The 21,139-nt window shown below is 41.2% G+C and overlaps 1 protein-coding gene across 3 annotated transcripts in view; it reads left to right on the top strand.

Annotated features, from left to right (window-relative positions):
* GPRIN3 (GPRIN family member 3) overlaps nt 1–20,360 on the top strand; it is a 35,518-nt gene extending 15,158 nt beyond the window's left edge. For 2 of the 3 annotated variants that reach the window (XM_081959559.1, XM_081959561.1), the window contains exon 2: nt 17,460–20,360. In XM_081959559.1, coding sequence (XP_081815685.1) covers nt 17,554–19,863 — 2,310 coding nt within the window. In that variant the 5' untranslated portion in view covers nt 17,460–17,553 and the 3' untranslated portion in view covers nt 19,864–20,360. Of the gene's footprint in view, nt 1–8,671; nt 8,720–17,459 lie in introns of all 3 variants that reach the window. The other variant, XM_081959560.1, reaches the window with a different exon arrangement.
* The last annotated feature ends 779 nt before the right edge of the window (nt 20,361–21,139 follow it).

Below are 21,139 nucleotides of genomic sequence, written 5' to 3'. Positions count from 1 at the left end.
TCTCATTGGGTAGACCAGGCCGAAGCCATGCTGGTCCGATGTTTCCTCTTTGCATTGGGTGGACCAGGCCGAAGCCATGCTGGTCCGATGTTTCCTCTTTGCATTGGGTAGACCGGGCGGAAGCAACACAGGCCAGCCCCTTTTCCATGATGGCCCTGAGGGTCAGATACTGGTTTGACAGCCCTGTTCTAGACCCACACAGTCTCCAGCCACACAAACAGGACCTTGATAGCATCAGTTAACCAGTCTGGGATCCAAAGAGATAACTGAGTATCATGAGCATGCTGATGATGATTTGGGCAATAGTTATATAAGGCATCATGGCTAGTCCTGCTAATGTTGAAAATACATATTTTCTTATATTCTCATTCTCTCTCTTCCTCTCCCTCTCTCCCTCCCTATCTCTCTCCCTCCCCCTCTGTCTCCGGTTCATACGTGTAAACAAAAAAGTGACGATATTAATTTTGCATATACGATGCTTAACAGCATCATTATATTTAAATCATGCCTTTATTTTTTTTACAATTCAAGGCAGCATATCAAATGTTCCCTCCTGTTTTTCTCACACCAACAACCTTGTGAGGGGATTGGACTGGGAGAGAGTGACAGCCGCAAGGTCTCCAACTGGTTTACATCCCTAGGGAAGGATTAGAACTCATGGCCTCCCAGTTGTTGATCAGCACCTTAAGCACCAAGCTAGCCCTCCAGTTGTACTATGCAGTAAATGAACATGTGTGTTTTAACCACACTGCCTGGAAATTGGTGGAGTTATAGTCCTATGAAGGGCACTAAAGTTAGGGAGAAATCTGTTTCAAGTAGTTTATCAACTGATTAAACAATGAACAGTCAGGTGAAATCATAGTAAGTGTGAATAGATTAATATATTTCCAATCAAATTTTGTGGACTTTGAACTCTGCTGGTATTTTGCTGAAACAAAGACTTGTAAAGACTGGTATTGTTAACTCTGGATATTCAGTTACTTATTAGATCTGTAAAAATCCTTAGATTAAAGTTAAGTGGCTTTGGGGAAGTAAGCAAAAAAGCAGTTTTGTGTGTGTGTGTGTATGCACACCCCAATTTCAAGTTCCACAATTTTCCAGCCATGGACTTCAATTCCCAGAATTCTCCAGCTACCCATCTTGCTGGTTTAGGAATTCTGGGAGTTGAAATCCACATGTTTTAAATTGGTCAGGTTTGATAAACAATGACATACCTTATTTTTTGGAGAATAAGACACACCTTTTTTCCTCAAAAAAGAGGCTGAAAATCTGAGTGCGTCTTATACATTGAATACAGCATTTTTTGCCTCCTGATGCCCCTCCCCTTTTACCAAAATGGCCGTGCATACCCTTATGGTGGCTTTCAGAGAGCTCCCGGGGCTGGGGAGGGCAGAAATGAGTGAAAAACGAGTCATTTTTGCCAGCCCCCAGCAGCACTCTATAAGCCTCCATAAGTCTGTGCGTGCAATTTTTTTGGACAAAAAAACAGGCCTGCTTTTGCGAAAAATGGGCCGTTTTTTGCTGTTTTTTGGGCCCACCACACACCCCCAGGAGCAATCTGCAAGCCCCCCCAAGGCTATTCGTGCCTTTTATTTGGAAAAAAAACCGGGCCCTTTTTTGCAAAAAATGGGCCGTTTTTCGGAGGTTTGCTGAGTGTAAAAACTTTTTTTTTCCTTTTGGAAAGCTCTTTAACTGATGAGAATTACATTGATCAGGTGCTGTGCCAGCAGAAACAAAGTCTAAGTTTGTCAGCGATTTCCTTCTCCAGCACATGGATAAATACACCTGGAAACATCTACATACCTACCTACCCTCTCTCTCTCTCTCTCTCTCTCTCTCTCTCCTATCTACCTACCTACACACTCCCTACCTACCTACTGTATTTATCTATCTATCTATCTATCTATCTATCTATCTATCTATCTATCTATCCATCCATCCATCTCTATTTCTCTCTCTATCCCTTTATCTACCTACCTACCTACTGCATTTCTCTTTCTTTCTCTCCCTCTCTCTCCCTCTATCTACCTACCTACTTTTTTAAAAAAATTGCCTCTTCAAAACCTTGGTGCGTCTTATACTCCGGTGCGTCTTATACTCCGGTGCGTCTTATACTCCGAAAAATATGGTAGGTAGTTATAATCTGGTTCTTTATTTTAAATGGTCCTCAGAGCAAAGGTGAGCATTCGTCACTTTCCTCAAAATAAAACAGGTGGCAGAGACATCGAAAGGAAAAATGGGCTAGTAGGCAAATCAAAAAACAGGTGGCTTATGAAGAAAATGGATTTCTGGTACAGAAAGATCAATGCTTTGTTTGGAAAGTTTTTTTTCTTCAGAACACTGAAGGGTCATTATCTAAATAAGGGAAAGAACATCTTTACACTCAGGCAGTACTGTATTTGGGAGGCCATCCCGATCTTTAGGCATTAATTTGAGAGAGACATGGAGAAAATCACTCATGCTATACGCAGAGCAGTGGTGGATTCCTACCGGTTTGGACCGGTTCAGCCGAAGAGGTAGTGGTATGGCAGCCTGGGTCGCTTGAACCGGCAGCGACCCAGGCCTGTCACCCCACCCCCCGAACCGGTTCCCCGTCACTGGCATGTTTCTGCACATGCGCAGAACAGTTTTCAGTCATGGCTCACGTGTGTGAGTGAAGAGAGCAGCACGCGTGCAAAACGCCCTCTCAGCAAACAAGTAGTAAAGTGGTTAGAAAAACACCCCTGACGCAGAGGCCTTTCCTGACTGCTAAAATGGTTGGTTATTAAAAAATACTTGTCATTTGTATACAATTAATTCATCGGTGGGTTTCACATTTTGTTACCACCGGTTTGCTGCGCACTCACTTGCTTTATGGGCACCCACACTCCTTCCACACGTGCCTCTGGCTTCTGTGCGTGCACCTTTCACACATGCCTCAAAAACTTACCTAAATAGGATGGCCTAGAGCCAGGGCGGGTGGGCTGGCCCACCCACGATTTCTGCTACGGGTTCAGGCGAACCGGTATGAACTGGCTGAATACCGCCTCTGAATTAATGGGTGAGGCGGGTTCGGGAATGTTTAAACCTTGACTGTATTTTATTGCATGCCCTTTTTTGGGTAAGTTCTTCTGGGAAAAATTATTTTCATTTTTTTTTTTAAAAAAAAGAGATAAATAAAATGTAAATTGCACCAGGAGACCAACCATTTTCTGATGCCGCAATATAACAAGGGAGAATATAATATATGTATCTGATACCTTTTGTGGACTGTCAGACTGGAAAAAAGATAGTTTCATATTTTCTTTCCGTTGAAAGTGCTCCTGCAGATGGGCTTTGGTTTATTAGCTAATGTATTTTGCCCAAATTAGTACATAATGTTTCATTTACATGATAGTTTGGCCTGAATCAATTTCTATTCCATATTTGGTGACTTTAAAAAAATAAGAGTGTGTTCTTCAAATTTCTCAGTATTAGGATCAATTTCCCAACTCTGTTGAGGAGATATGTTGGCAGCAATCATCTGCCGTTAGTAATAATTTACAACCAGAGTAGTAACCAGAGCTTCACACCAGGAAATGTGCCCATTGAGCAAGCTAGTATTAAGTTTATATAAATAGCTGTTCCAGTTATTAGAACTTCTGGTGAGTAAACACGTCCATCGCCTCGCTCCAAGAACGGGACATATTATATTGTCTTTGATTAAACCAGGGGTGTCCAAACTTGGGAACTTTAAGACTTGTGGACTTCAACTCCCAGAATTCCCCAGTCCACAAGTCTTAAAGTTCCCAAGTTTGGACACCCCTGGTTTAAACAATGGAGGTAGCCTTCAATGTACAATCATTCATTTTCCGGTCATTCGAGATTACAACAGCGGTGAGAAAAATGACTGATGACTGTCTCTTGCACTTATGACCATGGTGGCATCTCCATGGTCACGTGATCAAAATTTGGGCATTTGGCAATTGGCCTGTCTGTGTCCACGATGGTTGCAGCATCTCATGGTCACATGATCACCCCAGTCAACTTTGGACAAGCCAAGTCAATGAGGGAAGCTGGATTCATGTAATGGCTACTTGATTCCCTTAACTGCAGGGATTTGAGTTACAAAACCAGGATTTAAAAAAAAAAAGTAAAATCAGGCATGACTCACTTAACAGCTGACTTGCTTAGCAATAGAAATTCTGACCCAAATGGTGCTCATTTGTAAAGCCTTTTTTGAGCTGTTCTCAGTTCTAATCAGTGGTGAAATGCAATATTTTTTCACTACCGGTTCTGTGGCCGTGGCTTGGTGGTCGTGGCAGGGGAAGGATACGGCAAAATCCCCATTCCCTCCCCATTCCTTGGGGAAGGATATTGCAAAATCTCCATTCCCACCCCACTCTGGAGCCAGCCAGACGGTGATATTTGCTGGTTCTCTGAACTACTCAAAATTTCCGCTACTGGTTCTCCAGAACCTGCTGAATTTCACGACCCAGTTCTAATGTCTTCACAGACATTGACTTGGCCTTTCTTTGGCCCATGCCCGAACATTTATTGTTGCCTTCTCCTAAGATATTTTTTTCAATTTCTCAGTGTAACTTTCATCTTTGATTTTCCGTGGAGATTCCCATGCAAATAGCAACCAAGCCAGCAGTGGGTTCCGGATCCTGTTGCAATTGGTATGCTGCAACGGAGCCAGGTGTGCACTACGTGCATGTGCGCTGCGCCTACATGCGCACCACCACCCTGTGACATTCCAGCTGTTTGGCCGAGCGTCGCACAGGCGCCGTACGCTTCCTGCGCATGCGCAAATGGCTCGGTCAAATACTGGTAAGGAGAACAGAAGGGTGGGCCCTCCACAGCACCGTACCGGAATGATACCTGCTTCTCCCAGCAGGCATCGGTACGCCCGTACTGGCCATAACTCACCACTGAACCAGGCCCAACCCTACTTAGCAATAGCAATAGAATTTAGATTTATACAGCACTAAGTGGTTTACAAAGTCAGCATATTGCCCCCAACAATCTGGGTTCTCATTTTACTGACCTCAGAAGGATGGAAAGCTGAGTCAACCTTCAGCCAGTCAGGATCAAACTACTGGCACTGAGCAGAGTCAGCCTGCAATACTGCATTCTAACCACTGCGCCACCCCAGCAATACTTAGTTTCTCAACTGAAGCAAGGTCAGACAGGTGCTGTTGTTTGTCAAACACATTATTTAAAAAGTAGGTTTCCAGCTCAGATATGCACTTTGATATAACTCCAGTTTATTTTTCCATCTAGGTAGAGTAGCAACTATGGTCTAGAATAGGGGTCGGCAAACTTAAACAGTCAAAGAGCCATTTGGACCCGTTTCCCACAGAACAGAAAACACCGGGAGCCACAAAGGTCCTAACCGGAAGCCCCCTGTTCGATTCTGGAGCTGACTGGAAGTTCAATTTCCCCACCATAGAGTCTCCTCCTAGCGCGGCATACTTTTTCCTCTACCTGTCATAACCGAAAGCCCTATCAATTGTGGAGACAACTGGAAAACCCTCCCCTTGCCATAGTGTCTTCTGGCGCAGTGTGCTCCCTCCCCCCCGGAAGCTCCTCTCAAAATTGTGGTGCCGACCGGTGACGGAGCCGCAGCAGAGAGAGGAAAGAGCCACATGTGGCTCCAGAGCCGCAGTTTGCTGACCCCCTGGTCTAGAATACTTTGGCCAGTTTTATGCAAGTTGCTCCACTTCTAAAGGGCATGTAAAAATTGCAGAATCCCGCATTTTAATTAGTACAAGATTGGGTGATATGGAAGTAGAAAGTTAATTAGTGGAGCACTGCCTTAATCTAAGATTAGGGAGCATTAGGAAGTAAAATAATAATGTGGAGTGGAAATATTGCAGTTTGGGTCTTTGGAGGCAGCTGTGTTTTTTCCCTGCAATACTTCTATGCGGTTTGAACAAATCAAGTTTTTAAATGAATTATAAAGCAGAACTCACTGGACCGGCTCCTCCCTCACTCTGCCATTGGCAACAGGTGGTTAATACTCAATTTTGCAGTGCTGTTAAATGTGTATTATACCTGAAGCTAAATATGTTGTTGATCCCTCCAAATGTATTTATATTAACCTGGATTATAGCATATTGCTTTAAATTAAGGCTGGAAGATTTAAGCATTTTACCTTGGTATTATTCAATTTATATTGTTTCTGCCTGTTACAGATGTCAAAAATCCAAACATGTTTGACTTCTCCAGTATATCTGTATTTGATTTCTTTTCAGTAAAGTTATCCAGAGAAGAATCAACTTCAAGCATCAGCAATTAGTCATTTGTCTTAGCATAAAATCAGGACCGCAGTAAAATTACTTTCTAAATTAATAGAGTTTAAAGAATGCTATTGGTGCACTATCATATTCTATTATTTTATTTTATTTTAAACCCAGAATATTAATTGGAGACAGTTATTGGTGATTTTCCGTGGAAGCTGCGGAAAATGCCTTTATAACCTAGTTTGAAGGGACGTGGTAGCTCAGCGGCTAAGATTCTGAGCTTGTTGATCAGAAGGCCGGCAGCTCGGTGGTTCGAATACCTAGCGCCGCATAACAGAGTGAGCTCCCATTACTTGTCCCAGCTTCTGCCAACCTAGAAGTTTGAAAACATGCAAAAATGCGAGTAGAAAAATAAGGACCACCTTTGGTGGGAAGAGAACAGTGTTCCATGCGTCTTTGGCGTTTACTCATGCTGGCCACATGATCACAGAGACGTCTTTAGACAGTGCTGGCTCTTTGGCTTTGAAACGGAGATGAATCCCGCCCCTTGGAGTCGGGAACAACTAGCACATATGTATGAGGAGAACCTTTTTAACCTAGTTTGATGCTTAGAAGCACCACCTTCTAAATGAAGGACTCAAGATGTTTTTTTTTTTCTAGGAATGACAGCTTTCCTGCCACACAGACCTGCACACCTGATTAGTAGTTTAGCTGAAAGCAGTTTGTTAACTGTCAGGTAGTTTCCCTTCTTTTTCAGTCCAAAGAAGGACAATCTGGAAGCTATTCTGTTAAGAAAGTGCCTTTTCTCCTCTGGATCTGAATAGCTGCACATCTCTGTTTGGCACAAATGTATTCTTCTTTTTCTTTCTCCCTCTTTCCCATTCTGTTTTCCTTTATTTCTTTTTATTAGCAAGGGTAATAAAATTGTTGAGGTTCAACTGAAAGAAGTTATCCCATTCAATCATAGTTGAATGGCTTTCTTTTCAGGCGGATAATATATCGGTGGTTTCAGTAGTCAACTAAGAACCAAACTTCAGAAAGTAGTTGACCAGAATTAAGAAATGGGCAAGGCCAAGACAAAAGCCGAATTGGATTGAATTTACAGTTCAGCTCACTTTAATTAAATGTAATTTAATTAAATGCAACTAGTTCTCATTTACTTAATTACTATGCACACCTCTCACCTTAAAAATGATAACTTGGGAGCAATCTTTGGAGTGGCCCCAGGAATAGGACCTGAGGCTCTAGGATGCTATTCACACCTTGAGTAATTGGGGTTTTCCCCTTGTATGAAATGCTGACTAATTGTATCAATTATATATACCTTGTTATGGAGCTTATCTGTGAAACTCCATACACTTACATAGGCTTTTTTACTTGTAGGCACATACCGTATTTTTCAGAGTATAAAATGCACCGGAGTATAAGACGCATCAAGATTTTGAAGAGGCAAATTTAAGAAAAAGTTTTTGCACTCTGTAGACCTCCCCAAAACGGCCTGTTTTTCGCAAAAACTGGTCCATTTTTTGTCAAAAAAAGGGCATGCATAGCCTTTAGGATGCTTTTAGACTGCTCCTGGGGGGTGGGGGTGGGGGCAAAAATGCCTCCCCAGCCCCCAGGAGTACTCTGGAAGCCTCCTAAAGGCTATGCATGGCCATTTTTGCAAAGGGGTGGGGTTTCAGGAGGCCAAAAATGATGTATTCGGGGTATAAGACACCGAGATTTTCACTCTCTTTTTTGAAGGAAAAAAGTGCATCTTATACTCCAAAAAATAAAGTAATCCCTACTATTTTTAATTTCAGAGGCACCAACAGGGTAAAACAAAGTTGTGCATCTACTAATTGTGTCCTTAACCCAAATATATATTTATCTGGGACTTCACATTTGCCGTACAACCCCCCTTCCTGTCCCAAAGCACACCTTCTTTAAGGGGACACTAACAGGTGCACTAAGGGTACCAAACTTTCCTCTGCAGCATCCTTTTTTTAAAATTCAGATGTGAACAGCTGCATAACCCCTAGTATTGGATGAGACCAGGACAAAAACAAAATCTGTTTTAATTTCACTTGTACTTGAATCTATAATTAAGGTACTTATTCTCTATAATATTCTCTCCTTCTGTCTCGTTGAAAATTACTATTTAATGACAACAGTGGGAGGCATTTGGAGCCACCTACAAGATTGCTGGCTTCTATAAGTGCAGGTCTTATTTTAAGTAGGGCAGCACAAAATGTGATATGGGAAAGCTTAAGGAGACAACAGATGAGACCTTTTACGTGACTTTGCTTTGAATACAATAAGCTTACGACTGTAATTGACATTAGAATTTCAGTTGTAGGCCACTGCAGTTGCTAAGCGGGACATCGTGTAACCTTGCCCAACTTTACATGTTTTTGTGGTGGTCATTAAATGAATGCTGCAATTGTTAAATGAATAGATTTTACCCAATGACCACTTTTTTCCAGAAACCGGAAGTGCGACAGAAGCTGCTGTCATAGCTTCAGAATTCAGTCGTAAGTAACTTTTGAGGGATCCGTTGTAACTTCAAACAGTCTCTAAGCAACCAGTTGTAAATTAAGAACTACCTGTAAAAAAATGGACCTTAGGCCTTAAGTGTGGCAGGGATGGCATAATTTTTTTACTCCTTGCACTGATGTCCATTTCTCAGCTATTAATCATTAATTTGGTCCCACTTTTGGATGTGTGGTTTATCAAGTGCAACAGAGCAGAAGAGAATTATAAAAACATTAGCCCAGTTGATAAATATAAAAGTGTACAGGAGGATGAGAGAAGGCAAGGACATTTTAAGCTGGTCTTCCCCAATTTAATGATGTCCAACCAAGCCTAGAACTTTCAAATATGCTGTCCAGAAATTCTGAGGGACAAAGTCCTACACACCTGGCAGGGGAGGGTGGGTAGGAATTAGAGGGAGTGTCAAACGAGCTATTCTTCACTATGGATGTTAAAGAAAATTAACATACACGAAAATGGAGGACAATTTGATTTCCGTAAACAGCTATTTCTAGTATGAATTTCTCAACCAGTCAGTCTCAAACAAGCTGGATGGTATTCCTGCAATAATTTGGAGATAATAATATGGTGATAGTAATACAAGCAGATGACAATTAATAGAATAGAATAGAATAGAATAGAATAGAATAGAATAGAATAGAATAGAATAGAATAGAATTCTTTATTGGCCAAGTATGATTGGACACACAAGAAATTTGTCTTTGTGCATATGCTCTCAGTGTACATAAAGAAAAAAAAACAATACATTCATCAAGAATCATAAGATACAACACTTAGAGATAGTCATAGAGGTTACTAATAAGCAATCAAATCATACTAGGAAACAAATAAAACAATTTAAATTGTAAAGATAGAAACAACATGGTTATAGTCATAAGTGGGAAGAGATAGGTACTAGGAAGGATGAGAAGAATAACAGTAATACAGTCTTAGTAAATAATTTGGCAGTGTTGTGGGAATTAGTTGTTTAGCAGAGTGATGACATTCGGGGGGAAACTGTCCTTGTGTCGTGTTGTTCTGGTGTGCAGTGCCCTGTAGCATCGTTTTGATGGTAGAAGTTGAAACAATTTATGTCCAGGATGTGAGGAGTCTGTAGAAAACGCATTAGAAATGTGTTTTCATGTTCATGGCAGCAATTACAAAGAAGTTGATTCCTTTTTTGTTTACTATTGTTACATTTCCTTTTGTGGAAAAAAAAACAGGGAAAAACCCAGAAGCTGTTTTCTTCCTCCACTTTGCTCCGTGCTCATTTTGCTTCCTCTCTTTTAAAACATTCAGGCATGCAAATAGCACTTCATACTGCCTGCCCAACCCGTTCACCATGGCCACCCATCAGCTTTGGGTAGTTGCTTATTAAGAGCTGCAGTTTTACAGACTGGAAAAACTGGATTTGAAATGGGGAAGGTACTCCAGTTACTTGCCCCGGCTCCTGCCCCGTAGCAGTTCAAAAACACACAAATACAAGTAGATAAATAGGAATCATGTTGATGGGAAAGGTTACTGCATTCCATAATTTCATGCTGGCCACATGATGACGGATGTGTCTCTCAGACAATACAAAGCTCCCTTAGTTGAGAATCGGAGATGAGTGCCATTCCCTTGAGTCTGTGGCAACTGGACAGGGGAAAACTTTAACTTTCTTCAAATGTGTATAGACAGTTGAGAAGACAGGTGAAATAAATGACAAGGATATTAGACCATGGTGGCATAGTGGTTAGAATGCAGTATTGCAGGCTAACTCTGCTCAGTGCCAAGAGTTCAACCCTGACGAGTTTAAGGTTGACCCAGTCTTCCATTCTTCTGAGGTCAGTAAAATGATATTATATTGGGGGCAATATGCTGACTCTGTAAACTGCTTAGAAAGTGCTATAAAGCACTATAAAGCAGTATATAAGTCTAAGTATTATTGCTATTGCTACTGTATATAGTCTAGTACAGTATTTCTCAATCTGATAACTGCATACTGGCTAGGAATTCTAGGAGCTGAAGTCTACGTCTCTTAAAGTTGCGAAGATTGAGAAACACCAGTCTAGTAGGAGCTCTGTTTCTTATTGGCTGCTTTGTCTGTATTATTAATTCTGTTTAGCATCACAGAGGAAACGAAGAGTACAATCACCATGTGCTTTACTGCTCAACTGTTAAACTGTAACAGGAAACTCTCCTCAGAACATAAAGAACAACCCTAGATGCAAACTAAACACTGCCATCTACTGGCTGAATAATTCTGTAGTTGTTGCAATACAAAATACATTCTAACATGTATTTCAACAGTTTGGGCAGAAGCTGAAAAGCAGACAAGCCAATATTTCTTTGGATATTGTACACATAGCAGCAAGGTGGAGCTTTTATTCATAATGCATACTTTGTCCATGTCACTGATGGGCATTTTTTTAGAACCATAGTCACTGCTTTAATATATAATATATTGGTTCTTTTGTTTTTGCTGTCATGGGGGAAATAATTAGTTAGAATTGTATCGCTTTTTTTTAATCCTCTAATTCTGAAGATATAATTCAGTTGTTTTTTAGATTTGCTTTTACCATGTACTTTGCAAATCACAAAGAAATGTTAGTTTTCATGCCACACAGTATTTATGGGTATGAACCTGGGTTTCTCTACTTTCTTCATTACACCATAACCAATATTCATAGTCACCAACAAAATAGGGAACCTAAGTCCACCACACATACTTGTATGCAATAGATTGCAAAGTTCAAAATTGTTTTTAAGTTCTGTATTTAGGTTTCCAAACAAAAAGAGAATCAATCTCTTCATTCAGTAGGAGTTTTATTAACTTCCTCAAGGTCTTCCATCATCATAAAAGCAACGAACGCTTGCACATTTTGCTACGTTATTGATTTTTATTTTCAAAGTGAGTTGGGCAGATTCAGCCCCATTATCTAGTCCTTGCTTATAGGTAAAAACCAAGATATGTTTCTCAGGGGGGGCGGGAAATGAGTAGGGAAAAGGTAGTTCATACTGTTGACAACATACTAAACATTATTTCTGTATCCTGCAGAAATTGCAAGAACTACCTGTAATGCAATCATTTCAGGGTATTTAAATGATAAGCTTGAAATAGAGTGTTTGAATCTTGAAAGGGAAGTTGGAGCAATAGTTGGACTGGTTAGGTTGTCCCGTTTTGCATTCCCAAGGGGTCTGTCCCCAATAAAAAAAACCTCATTGACACTTCAGTTTTGATCTTAGAGATACCACAATGTCCTGCAGTGTTGAGGTCTAAAATGGGTTGCTGTAGACTACTTTTGTTGAGCTGTTTGCCTTTCGTTTTCCTCTGTAAAATATTGACGTAGCTTTTGAGTGAGTTGGAAACAAGACATCTTCAAAGAATCATTTTGTGTGAAAATATCATTTTAAAATATTTTTTCTAATAGCGGACAGAAAAATAAGAGTGTAACTATCCAGTCTCTAATGAAAAGAAGACCTTAATTTTAGCACAATGGCCATTATGGTGGCAACTGACTATAATCCAGTTATGTTTGGAAGGACTGATGGCTGAATCTCAGGACTGCTGTGATTTATTTGTTTCATTTATATCCTACCTTTATTAAGTTTAGAAATAACTCAAGGCAGCAAATATATCCAATAGAGCTTCCTATTTTCCCCACAATAACCCTGTAATGTGAGTTGGACTGATAGAAAGTAACCTTAGGCTGGTCACTCTGGCACTCAATGGCTTTCATGGCAGAGACGGGACTTGAACTCACACTCTTTTGCTTTCTAGCCCAGTGTTCTGACCTAGGCTTTCCAAGAGCAAACTCCTGGTCCCAACAAAACCCCATTTTATTAATTGGCTGTGAATTCTGCTCATTCACATCCAGCAAAGTCTTTCAAGGGAGGATTTACAGTCACAGACCTTATCTGGCTTGGAGAGCTGACAGGCCGATATCTGCAAAACTTGGCAAGGAGTCTTGGAGAGTCACAAACCAATTAAGCGAACTAATTGTCTCCTGCAAACTCCACTTCCCTTTTGCTCCTCTTTTATTTCCTCTGGGAGGGGCCATTCATCGTCCACTTGTGGCCTTCCTCCCAAGTTGACCCCTGTTCTTTAGCTGTTCCCTTCATCTGGCAACGCATGCACGCACTGGGAACAGGCTCCAGCTGTTTGTCTGCCTCACTGATGTCTGACTCTGAAGGCAGCTGATAACTGGCATGTGGCTCTGGCCCCCTCTCTGCCTCTGACACAGACCCCTCATCAGAGTCTTCCCTAGACTCCAGGACTGGCCATGTTCCTCCCCAACCTCCTCACTGTCCGAATCTGCTGACAGCTGTGCTGACTGCTGGTGGGCCACAACACCCGGTGCCTTAACCATAAACCCAAACAGGCTGGATTTGCATGCTGAATTGGATTATGTGCAGCTAGAGAATGCTGAGGTTCTTTCCAATTTACTGATTTCTTTGCCTGAAATTGTCCACTGTAGTCTTCTAAAGATGGGACTTGGGTTCATACAAGATTCTATGAAAACCATAGAACAACTGTGCATAAATATATACCGCCATTAGCTGTATATATTTATGCACAGTTCAGCGTTGGCTGAATTCTGAATAAAATACTTCAACAAAAACTTTTTTAATGCCAGATATAATCTTACCAAAATTAAGCAACTTGCTTTTAACAGTAAAGCTGGGACAGTTTATTCTATAAAAAGAAAATATTTTTTTTTGTATTTTTCCTCTTTTTTTGATTATTGAACATTGCAATTTTGTATCCAACAAGGGCTGCCTTTTCATCAGTCTTCTAAGTTTGTATAATAACTTAAAAAAAACATTGTGCAGATTAACTGATGGGCAACCATAGCTGAGTTTTATGCAAACAAGAAATTTCATGGTTTGACCAACAAACAGAGGCTGTCCTGAGATGGCTCGAACTATAGTAGATATGAGAACAGCTTTTGCCTCTAATTCTCTTAGTTGCTTTGTACAGGTGTTGTTTGATTTTAATTCCTGTGTTTACTTGCAAGCTGTATCCCTTCTCCTTTTACCACAAAAAGAAAAACAAATCTGTTGGTGGTATTGGATAACAGGGTTGAATCTTGGCAAGAAATATGATGTGTCTCACAGAAGAAAGACGTGTACTTTGAACACAGCCTGAAGATGAACAAATACAATGAACAATCATTTTGTGAAACCTGGAGCCCTGGCTGTGTACGTATTGTCTATTGAGGCTTGATAAAATAAGAGTTAATGGGTTTTGGTAATGCTATTTAACTTGATTATTACTTTCTGGTGAGGTGCCAGAGCTGGATCAAAACAAGATTTTAAAATTCCAGCTGAGTTACATTTGCTATTTCAGAGTGAAAACGCTTGGATCTTGTCAAGTTGAGGCCTATTTCATGAGCAGCGATAAGAAATCTTATTTATAGAACTTGTCTGCCTACCATTTTAGGTATGCCTTTTTTTAATAGTATGTCCTTTTTTATAGTTTCAATTTTTTTACTTTGTTCTAAAATCTCAATAGCCTTAAGAAGAAAATAATGAAAGCGGAACGTCTTACAATATATGTATATGCATATGTATATGTATATGTATATTGTGGTCAATGTGGGACAGGCCTCATCTGTATCAACTATGGAATACGAAATTATCTTGCTTGGGAATTTTTAAAGGACTTTATGAACAAATGCAATACTTCGAGAGATAGATATATTTAAAGGTAAAGGTTTTCCCTTCCCAGTTGTATCTGACTCTAGGAGTTGATGCTCATCCCCAATTCACAGACCAAAAGCCAATAACGTGCGAAGACTTTTCTGTGGTCATGTGGCTGGCATGACTATACGTCAAAAGTTTACATTCCCACCAAAGTGGTACCTATTTGACTACTTGCATTTACATGCTTCCGAATTGCTACATTGGCAGAAGATATAATTTACAAGTAAATAATTTAATAAACTGTACTTTCTTCCTTTCTGTGTTGTTGTGGTAGATAGTTTAGGACAGGGGTCCCCAACCCCTGTTTGGACCAGGCCATGGAAGTGATGGGCAAGCATGTGTGAAGTCAGATTTCTGAAAGCGGCATGCATGCGAAACCATCCCCGCCACTGTCACCTCCGCCATTTTGCCGAGCAGAAAGGATGGTGATCTCTGGTTCAGTACGCAGATTACATCCAGCATCTGGAATGTTAATTTATGGCCAACCATTGAGTACAAAGCAAGTGATTATCACTGTCAGCTTGTGTATTTCTTTTGTGAAGACACTATTGCTTAAGACTGAAAGGAGGGGGAGGAGCTGTAATATTTAAATATATAATGCAGACATTTCCATTACTTAGGCAAGAACCTTCTTGAGATGCTAGCATTCAATGTATATGCCTTTATTGTATTTGTATTATGCTTTTAAGCTTAGTCATTAATTTCTAATGTTGGATTTTCCCCCTTACCAGAGGGAGCCCCCATATGGAGTACTGTGAAGCTGTTATCATGGCAACTCCACTGCGCTGTACAGTAGAAGCCATTTGAACGCACAATAGGCTGTATCATAACAGAACACACACCCTGAGGATGTTAGGGGGTTGTCTTATCCCCACAGTATTTCTTTTCAGGGAGTAAGTCATCTGTGTACCAAGTTTGGTTGAAATTGCTCGAGGTGTTCCAGAGTTATGCTGGAACATACACACGTGTGTGTGTGTGTGTGTGTGTGTGTGTGTGTGTGTGTGTGTGTGTGTATTTTCATAGATTTTCACGGGTACAGTTTGCAGGTCTTGGCGTATTCGGGTCTTTTCCCATGTAAGATTGAGAGTATCTTGACGACGTTTCGACGAGGTCCCACTCGCCATCTTCAGGCTGGTGCCTTCGTGCACCAGCCTGAAGATGGCGAGTGGGACCTCGTCGAAACGTCACCAAGACACTCTCAATCTTACACGGGAAAAGACCCAAATACGCCAAGACATACATACATACATACATACATACATACATACATACATACATACATACATATAGGCCTGCTGTGGATCTGACTGCTAAACCTGTAGAATACTCTGCTTTATTACCTTGAGAGTTACCAAATTGATACATGAAAACTTAATCAAAAATAATAAAAATTAAAAATAAAGGGACTTTAATTTTTGTTTGTTTGTTTCAACGTGAAATAGCTCTACATACCAGTTTTAATAACACTGTGTGTGGTCTTCGAGCTCCAGCTGTTTATATATTTAAGACCAGCTGAGTCTTAGGAAGTAAATAATTACAGTAATCCCTTTCTTCAGCCCTAAGGGGGTAGTCATTGGAAGAAACGAAAATTGCCCAAGATTGCAGGTCATGTTTTTGAAACATGTCAAATATCTATGAAAAATTGTCCTCCTCCCCCCCCCCCTTTCTCTCTCTCTCTCTCTCTCTCTCTCTCTCTCTCTCTCTCTCTGATTGCTGCTTTGAAAAGGTGGGCAAGATATAGAAGTTCCATGAAAATGGTTTGTTTTTTATGAAGCTGGAAAATCTTAGTTATCAGGCGTGTCCACAGAGTCAAGATAGGTCAAGATGGCAGCCACATTGGTGTGATTGAAACATTCATAAAAACAGATATTTGTCTCTACACAAGTTTGGCCTTGTATGCTTTTGATATATGTCCATACCAGTGGTGAAATTCAAGTTTTTTTTACTACTGGTTCTGTGGCTTGGTGGGCGTGGCAGGGGAAGGATACTGCAAAATCTCCATTCCCACCCCACTCTGAGGCCAGCCAGAGGTGGCATTTGCTGGTTCTCCAAACTACCGTATTTTTTGGAGTATAAGACGCACCTTTTTCCCCTCAAAAAAGAGGGTAAATCTGGGTGTGTCTTATAACCTAAATACAACATTTTTTACCTCCTGAAATTCCGCCCATTTGCAAATATGGCCGTGCATAGCCTTTAGGGGGCTTATAGAGTGCTCCTGGGGCTGGGGAGGACAAAAATGATTGAAAAACGGGCCTTTTTTGCTCGTTTTTGGCCCCTCAGCCCCCCGAAGCACTCTATAAGCCTTCTAAAGGCTATGCATGCCTTTTTTTTTTTGACAAAAAAACATGCCCGTTTTCGCGAAAAATGGGCCATTTTGGGGAGGTCTGCAGAGTGCAAAAACTTTTTTTTTTAATTTGCCTCTTCAAAATCTTGGTGCTTCTTATACTCTGAAAAATATGGTACTCAAAATTTCCACTACCGTTTCTCCAGAACCTGTCAGAACCTGCTGGATTTCACCCCTGGTCCACACCTTTTTTGCATTAGAGTTGCTTCTGTAATATTGGCTGATTGATGCCATCTTGTGATCTGCCCAGAATCATATACCTTTTATGTATTTTTCAGTGAGAAATCCCTCTAAGATGTTAGATGTTTTATCATTATAGTCTTTCTATATACTCCATTATTTATTTATTTATTATTTATTAGAAAATCTATATTGCCGCCTATTCACAGTTGGCGGCTTAACGTGGCTTACAGGGGTATAAACATCATATATAAAAAAAATAAAACTAATAAAAGAAAATAATACTGATTTTTTGGTACTCTCTAAAGTTCTAGTGAAAGTCTTAAGACAGCAAATACCAACGTTTCTTCAATAAGGCCTGTTTTCTTGGGAAAGAACAGGTATTTCACAGCTGGTACCTGCTATTATCAGAAGACAGTAGGTCTCCAATTCTGATACTGTCCACAGTCTTCCTTCAAAATGTTTGACTAGATTATTTTTATATGAACGCATTATTAATGTGCTTTATGTCTTTTTCTTTCTTTCAACAGATTGATGCATCCTTTCAGCCTGAGCGTATCTTAGAAAGAATTTGTAACTGCCACTGCACAAATTTGCCTAGAATTTGTACTGTGTCACATTTCCATGGGGACCGTACAAGATCCACTGAGATCTACTAAGCTTTCATTGGTCACAGCTGAAGAATCTCCTAAACACCTGTGCAAGCAAGCAAGCATAGAAAGCAACAGTAATGGATATCCTTTTACTGCCAAGGACCAGCTGTCTGGAGGATACTTGTTGGAAGTGAACTCTGGCAGAGAAGCCAATGTTCCAAAGAGTGACTGGCATTGTGAATATGATACTAAGCATCCAAACGTACTTTCTCCTGGGTCCTTCAGCTCTTCCAAAGAAGGCAGCATGGCAGCTCCAGAACCAGTAAGTTACGCTAAGCAGGAGGGCTCCAGAGCCAAGGTCCAAGCCCCAGCACCTGAAGCCCACACCTCAGAGCATGGTGAAGTTAAAGTGCCTCTTACCCAAGAGGCTAACCAAAATATTCCAAGCGGTGGCGAACAATCATGTAATATAATTGATAAAGCAACCGTACTTCCTGGAGGAGACCTTGATGTTACGGAGAGCAAATCCAAGGATTATTCCATTATTCCTTCCCTTCCTATTTATTCTGATATCCAGCAAGCATCTCCTGTGGGGAAGGACAATATGTGTGAAGTTATCATCTCTGAAACCAGTCAAGTCTTGGTTTCGTCTGATGAGATGGGTCTCAATCCGAAAGCTCCTGTTGGTGTGGAAACAGAATTGGGGATTACAAAGGATGCAAATGCCTGTGCAAAGACTGAGCCACAGACTGCATCCGAATTTAGCCTGAAGAGAACCCCGGAGATATCGTGTACCGGCAGTGAGGAGCCTGCAGCAAAAGTGGTACCAAACCTGTCCAAATTCAAAGACACAGGTACAATGACTGTAAAGCCCGAGAACAGATCTGTAGAGGCAGAGACGATAAACAGGACTCATCAAGACGCTGAGGTTCAAGCTGTAGCTAGTGTGGAAAGCAGGTCTGCTTCTACCAGCCCAAGTATCTTGACGGCATTTTTGAGGGAGAACATGTCTCCTGAGGCGAAACAGGACCAAGATCAGTTGCACGTTATTTACACGGGAGCCAGAGGGAAAGAGCAATCTGAAATCATTGGTGACTTTGCAGCCACTGTCCAAACACCTTCCTCCATTGGCATCATGCACAAGGTACATGTTCAAATACCACCTGCAACAGAAAACCCTCTGGGAAGTCCTAATGTCAGACTTCAGGAGAATCTCACAAACATGCACGATCCGATCTGTGCAGATTTGTTGGATAAGGCAGAAAGGGTGTGTTCATCTGATGATTCTCAAGAAACTTTGGCCAAGAGGACAGAGGTGCAAACGACGGGCGTGGCTAAAAATCACGGCGACGTTCCGCAGCAACTGTCAGACAATTCGGTTTTGCAGAAAGCAAGACCCGTTTCCCAAATTAGTCTGAGTTCTAGTCATCCGCCCGTTTCTACCCAGCACCCTGCAAACTTTGAAACTAAACTACCTCCATGTTTTGCAACCCCAACCATCGATAGTAAATATCAACCCGCTGATCCCTCTTCATTCCAAGAACATCCTCTTCCTTTGTGTCCCAGGACATCTGAACAAGCCAAGGCTATAGTTATCGGTATGGATACTGAAAGGACCTATCAGGAGAAACAGCCGCAGATCAAGGCTGTTGATAACCTTGAGACAGCTCTGCCCAGTTTTCCCATTGCTGTACATCCAAAGAGGGAAGGAAAGGTCCATCTCATATCTGAAGAACAAAAGATCAACAAGACAGGGTCTATTATTGGCTCCCAAACAACGAGTGCTCCAGTTGTAGCAGAAAGCAAGCAAGATACGGTTCCTGGTGATGCCAAGACAGAAACTTTGGCCAGTCACAATCCAATCTCCAAGTTGAGTAGAAGTTTTGGTGCTGCCATAGGAATCCAGAACGATAAAATCCAGAAGGGCCCGGTGCTTGGTGTACCAGCTGCTCGGACTTCTTCAAGTCCTACACCACGTCTTGGTGAAAAGAAGAAAGGGCCTAAGGCTTTTGCTGCCGAGGCGAAAATGCATCTGAAGCAGTCCAAGCATGTCAGGGATGTTGTGTGGGATGAACAGGGCATGACCTGGGAGGTTTATGGAGCATCCCTAGATCCAGAATCATTGGGAATCGCTATCCAGAACCACTTGCAGCGGCAGATCAGAGAGCATGAAAAACTGATCAAGGCTCAAAGCCCCCAAGCCCGCAAATCCATATCTTCAGATACATCTTCAAACAAAAAATTGAAAGGGAGGCATCACAACGTTTTTCATTCCATGCTGCAGAATTTCCGGCGCCCAAATTGCTGCGTTCGTCCTGCGGCTTCTTCTGTGTTGGACTGAAAAAAACAAACAAACAAAATCAGAAAGGAGGATGGGAACGTAACACATCCATTTGTGCGTACATGTGTACTTGCACAAGGAACTCTATGGATGTTTGAGATTCCAATACGCCGATACAGGGTTGAGGGGAGAGGAGATGATGACAGTATATTTCGTTCCCACTGGTTAACATGCCTTCATCTGTCTAATTTCTGCAAATAACACATGAAACATTCAGGTTCATGCCGGGAACTTCCCAGTCTTTTGCCAAAATAAAATAAAAGTACATGGTGAAGCACAAGTCAGAACGTCAGGTTCCTTAAGTAACCCACATTAGCTTTAGATAAAAAGAGAGGGGTGACTAAATCTTAAATAGATTGTTTTATTTTTGTCATGAGATAATGTAGAAAAACATTCCCAAACTGGGGTGTGGAAAGAAGGAAAGTTGGGTTGGGTTAGAAAGGTTAGAAGGAATAGTGCTTTCTTAACTGTATAAGCCAGGGGTGTCGAAACCTGGGAACTTTAAGACTTGTGGACTTGAGTTGAAGCCTGGCTGGGGAATTCTAGGAGTTGAAGTCCACAAGTCTGGAAATTCCCAAGTTTCGACACCCCTGGTATAAACCCTTCAAAGTTGAGACTAGTCTACACATTAAATACAGGATCTGGTGCCCAAACCCTTCCAGCTGAGTTTTACCCATTGGCAGCCACTGCCAGCCTTGCCCCACTGAAGGTGCTTAATCTCAAATGAAAAGTGCATAAGTTTCCAACTGTCCTGATACTTCAAAGCCAGATTTTGTCTTAAGCATTTGGGATTTCCGTGTATTCATTTACATGCTGCTTTTTGTTTTATATCTTGTTTTCTCTAATGATTCTCAGAATGGATGAACACACACACACACACACACACACACACACACACACACACATAGAGCACTTCACATAATACTAGAGAAAATAGGATGGATGGAAATCCAGAGTGGATTGGAGAAATTAGGAATTGGTAGAGTCTTTTGCAGTCTTTTTTGTGTACACATTTCCAGCCTATACTGTATGATGCCTGCTGCATGGATTTTGTCTGCTTGTTTCCTGATATTGCCTGATGGCTAGGGAATTCTGGGAATTGAAGTCCATACAGTTGAGAACTGTTAAGTTCTCAAGGTTGAGAACACTCATCAAAGGGAAAAACAACTGCATTTACAGAAAGATTTTCAAATCATTATATAGTAAACCAGCAACCCACCGATCACTGGTTTAATTTCTCGTGGACATTTCTTGTGACATTGCTGCATATTTTAGC

The sequence above is a fragment of the Natrix helvetica genome, assembly GCF_964273705.1.
Source record: "Natrix helvetica genome assembly, chromosome: 7".
Lineage (NCBI taxonomy): Eukaryota > Metazoa > Chordata > Lepidosauria > Squamata > Natricidae > Natrix > Natrix helvetica.
The sequence above is the reverse complement of the archived record's forward strand: the minus strand, read 5'-3'. Positions and strand labels throughout refer to the sequence as shown.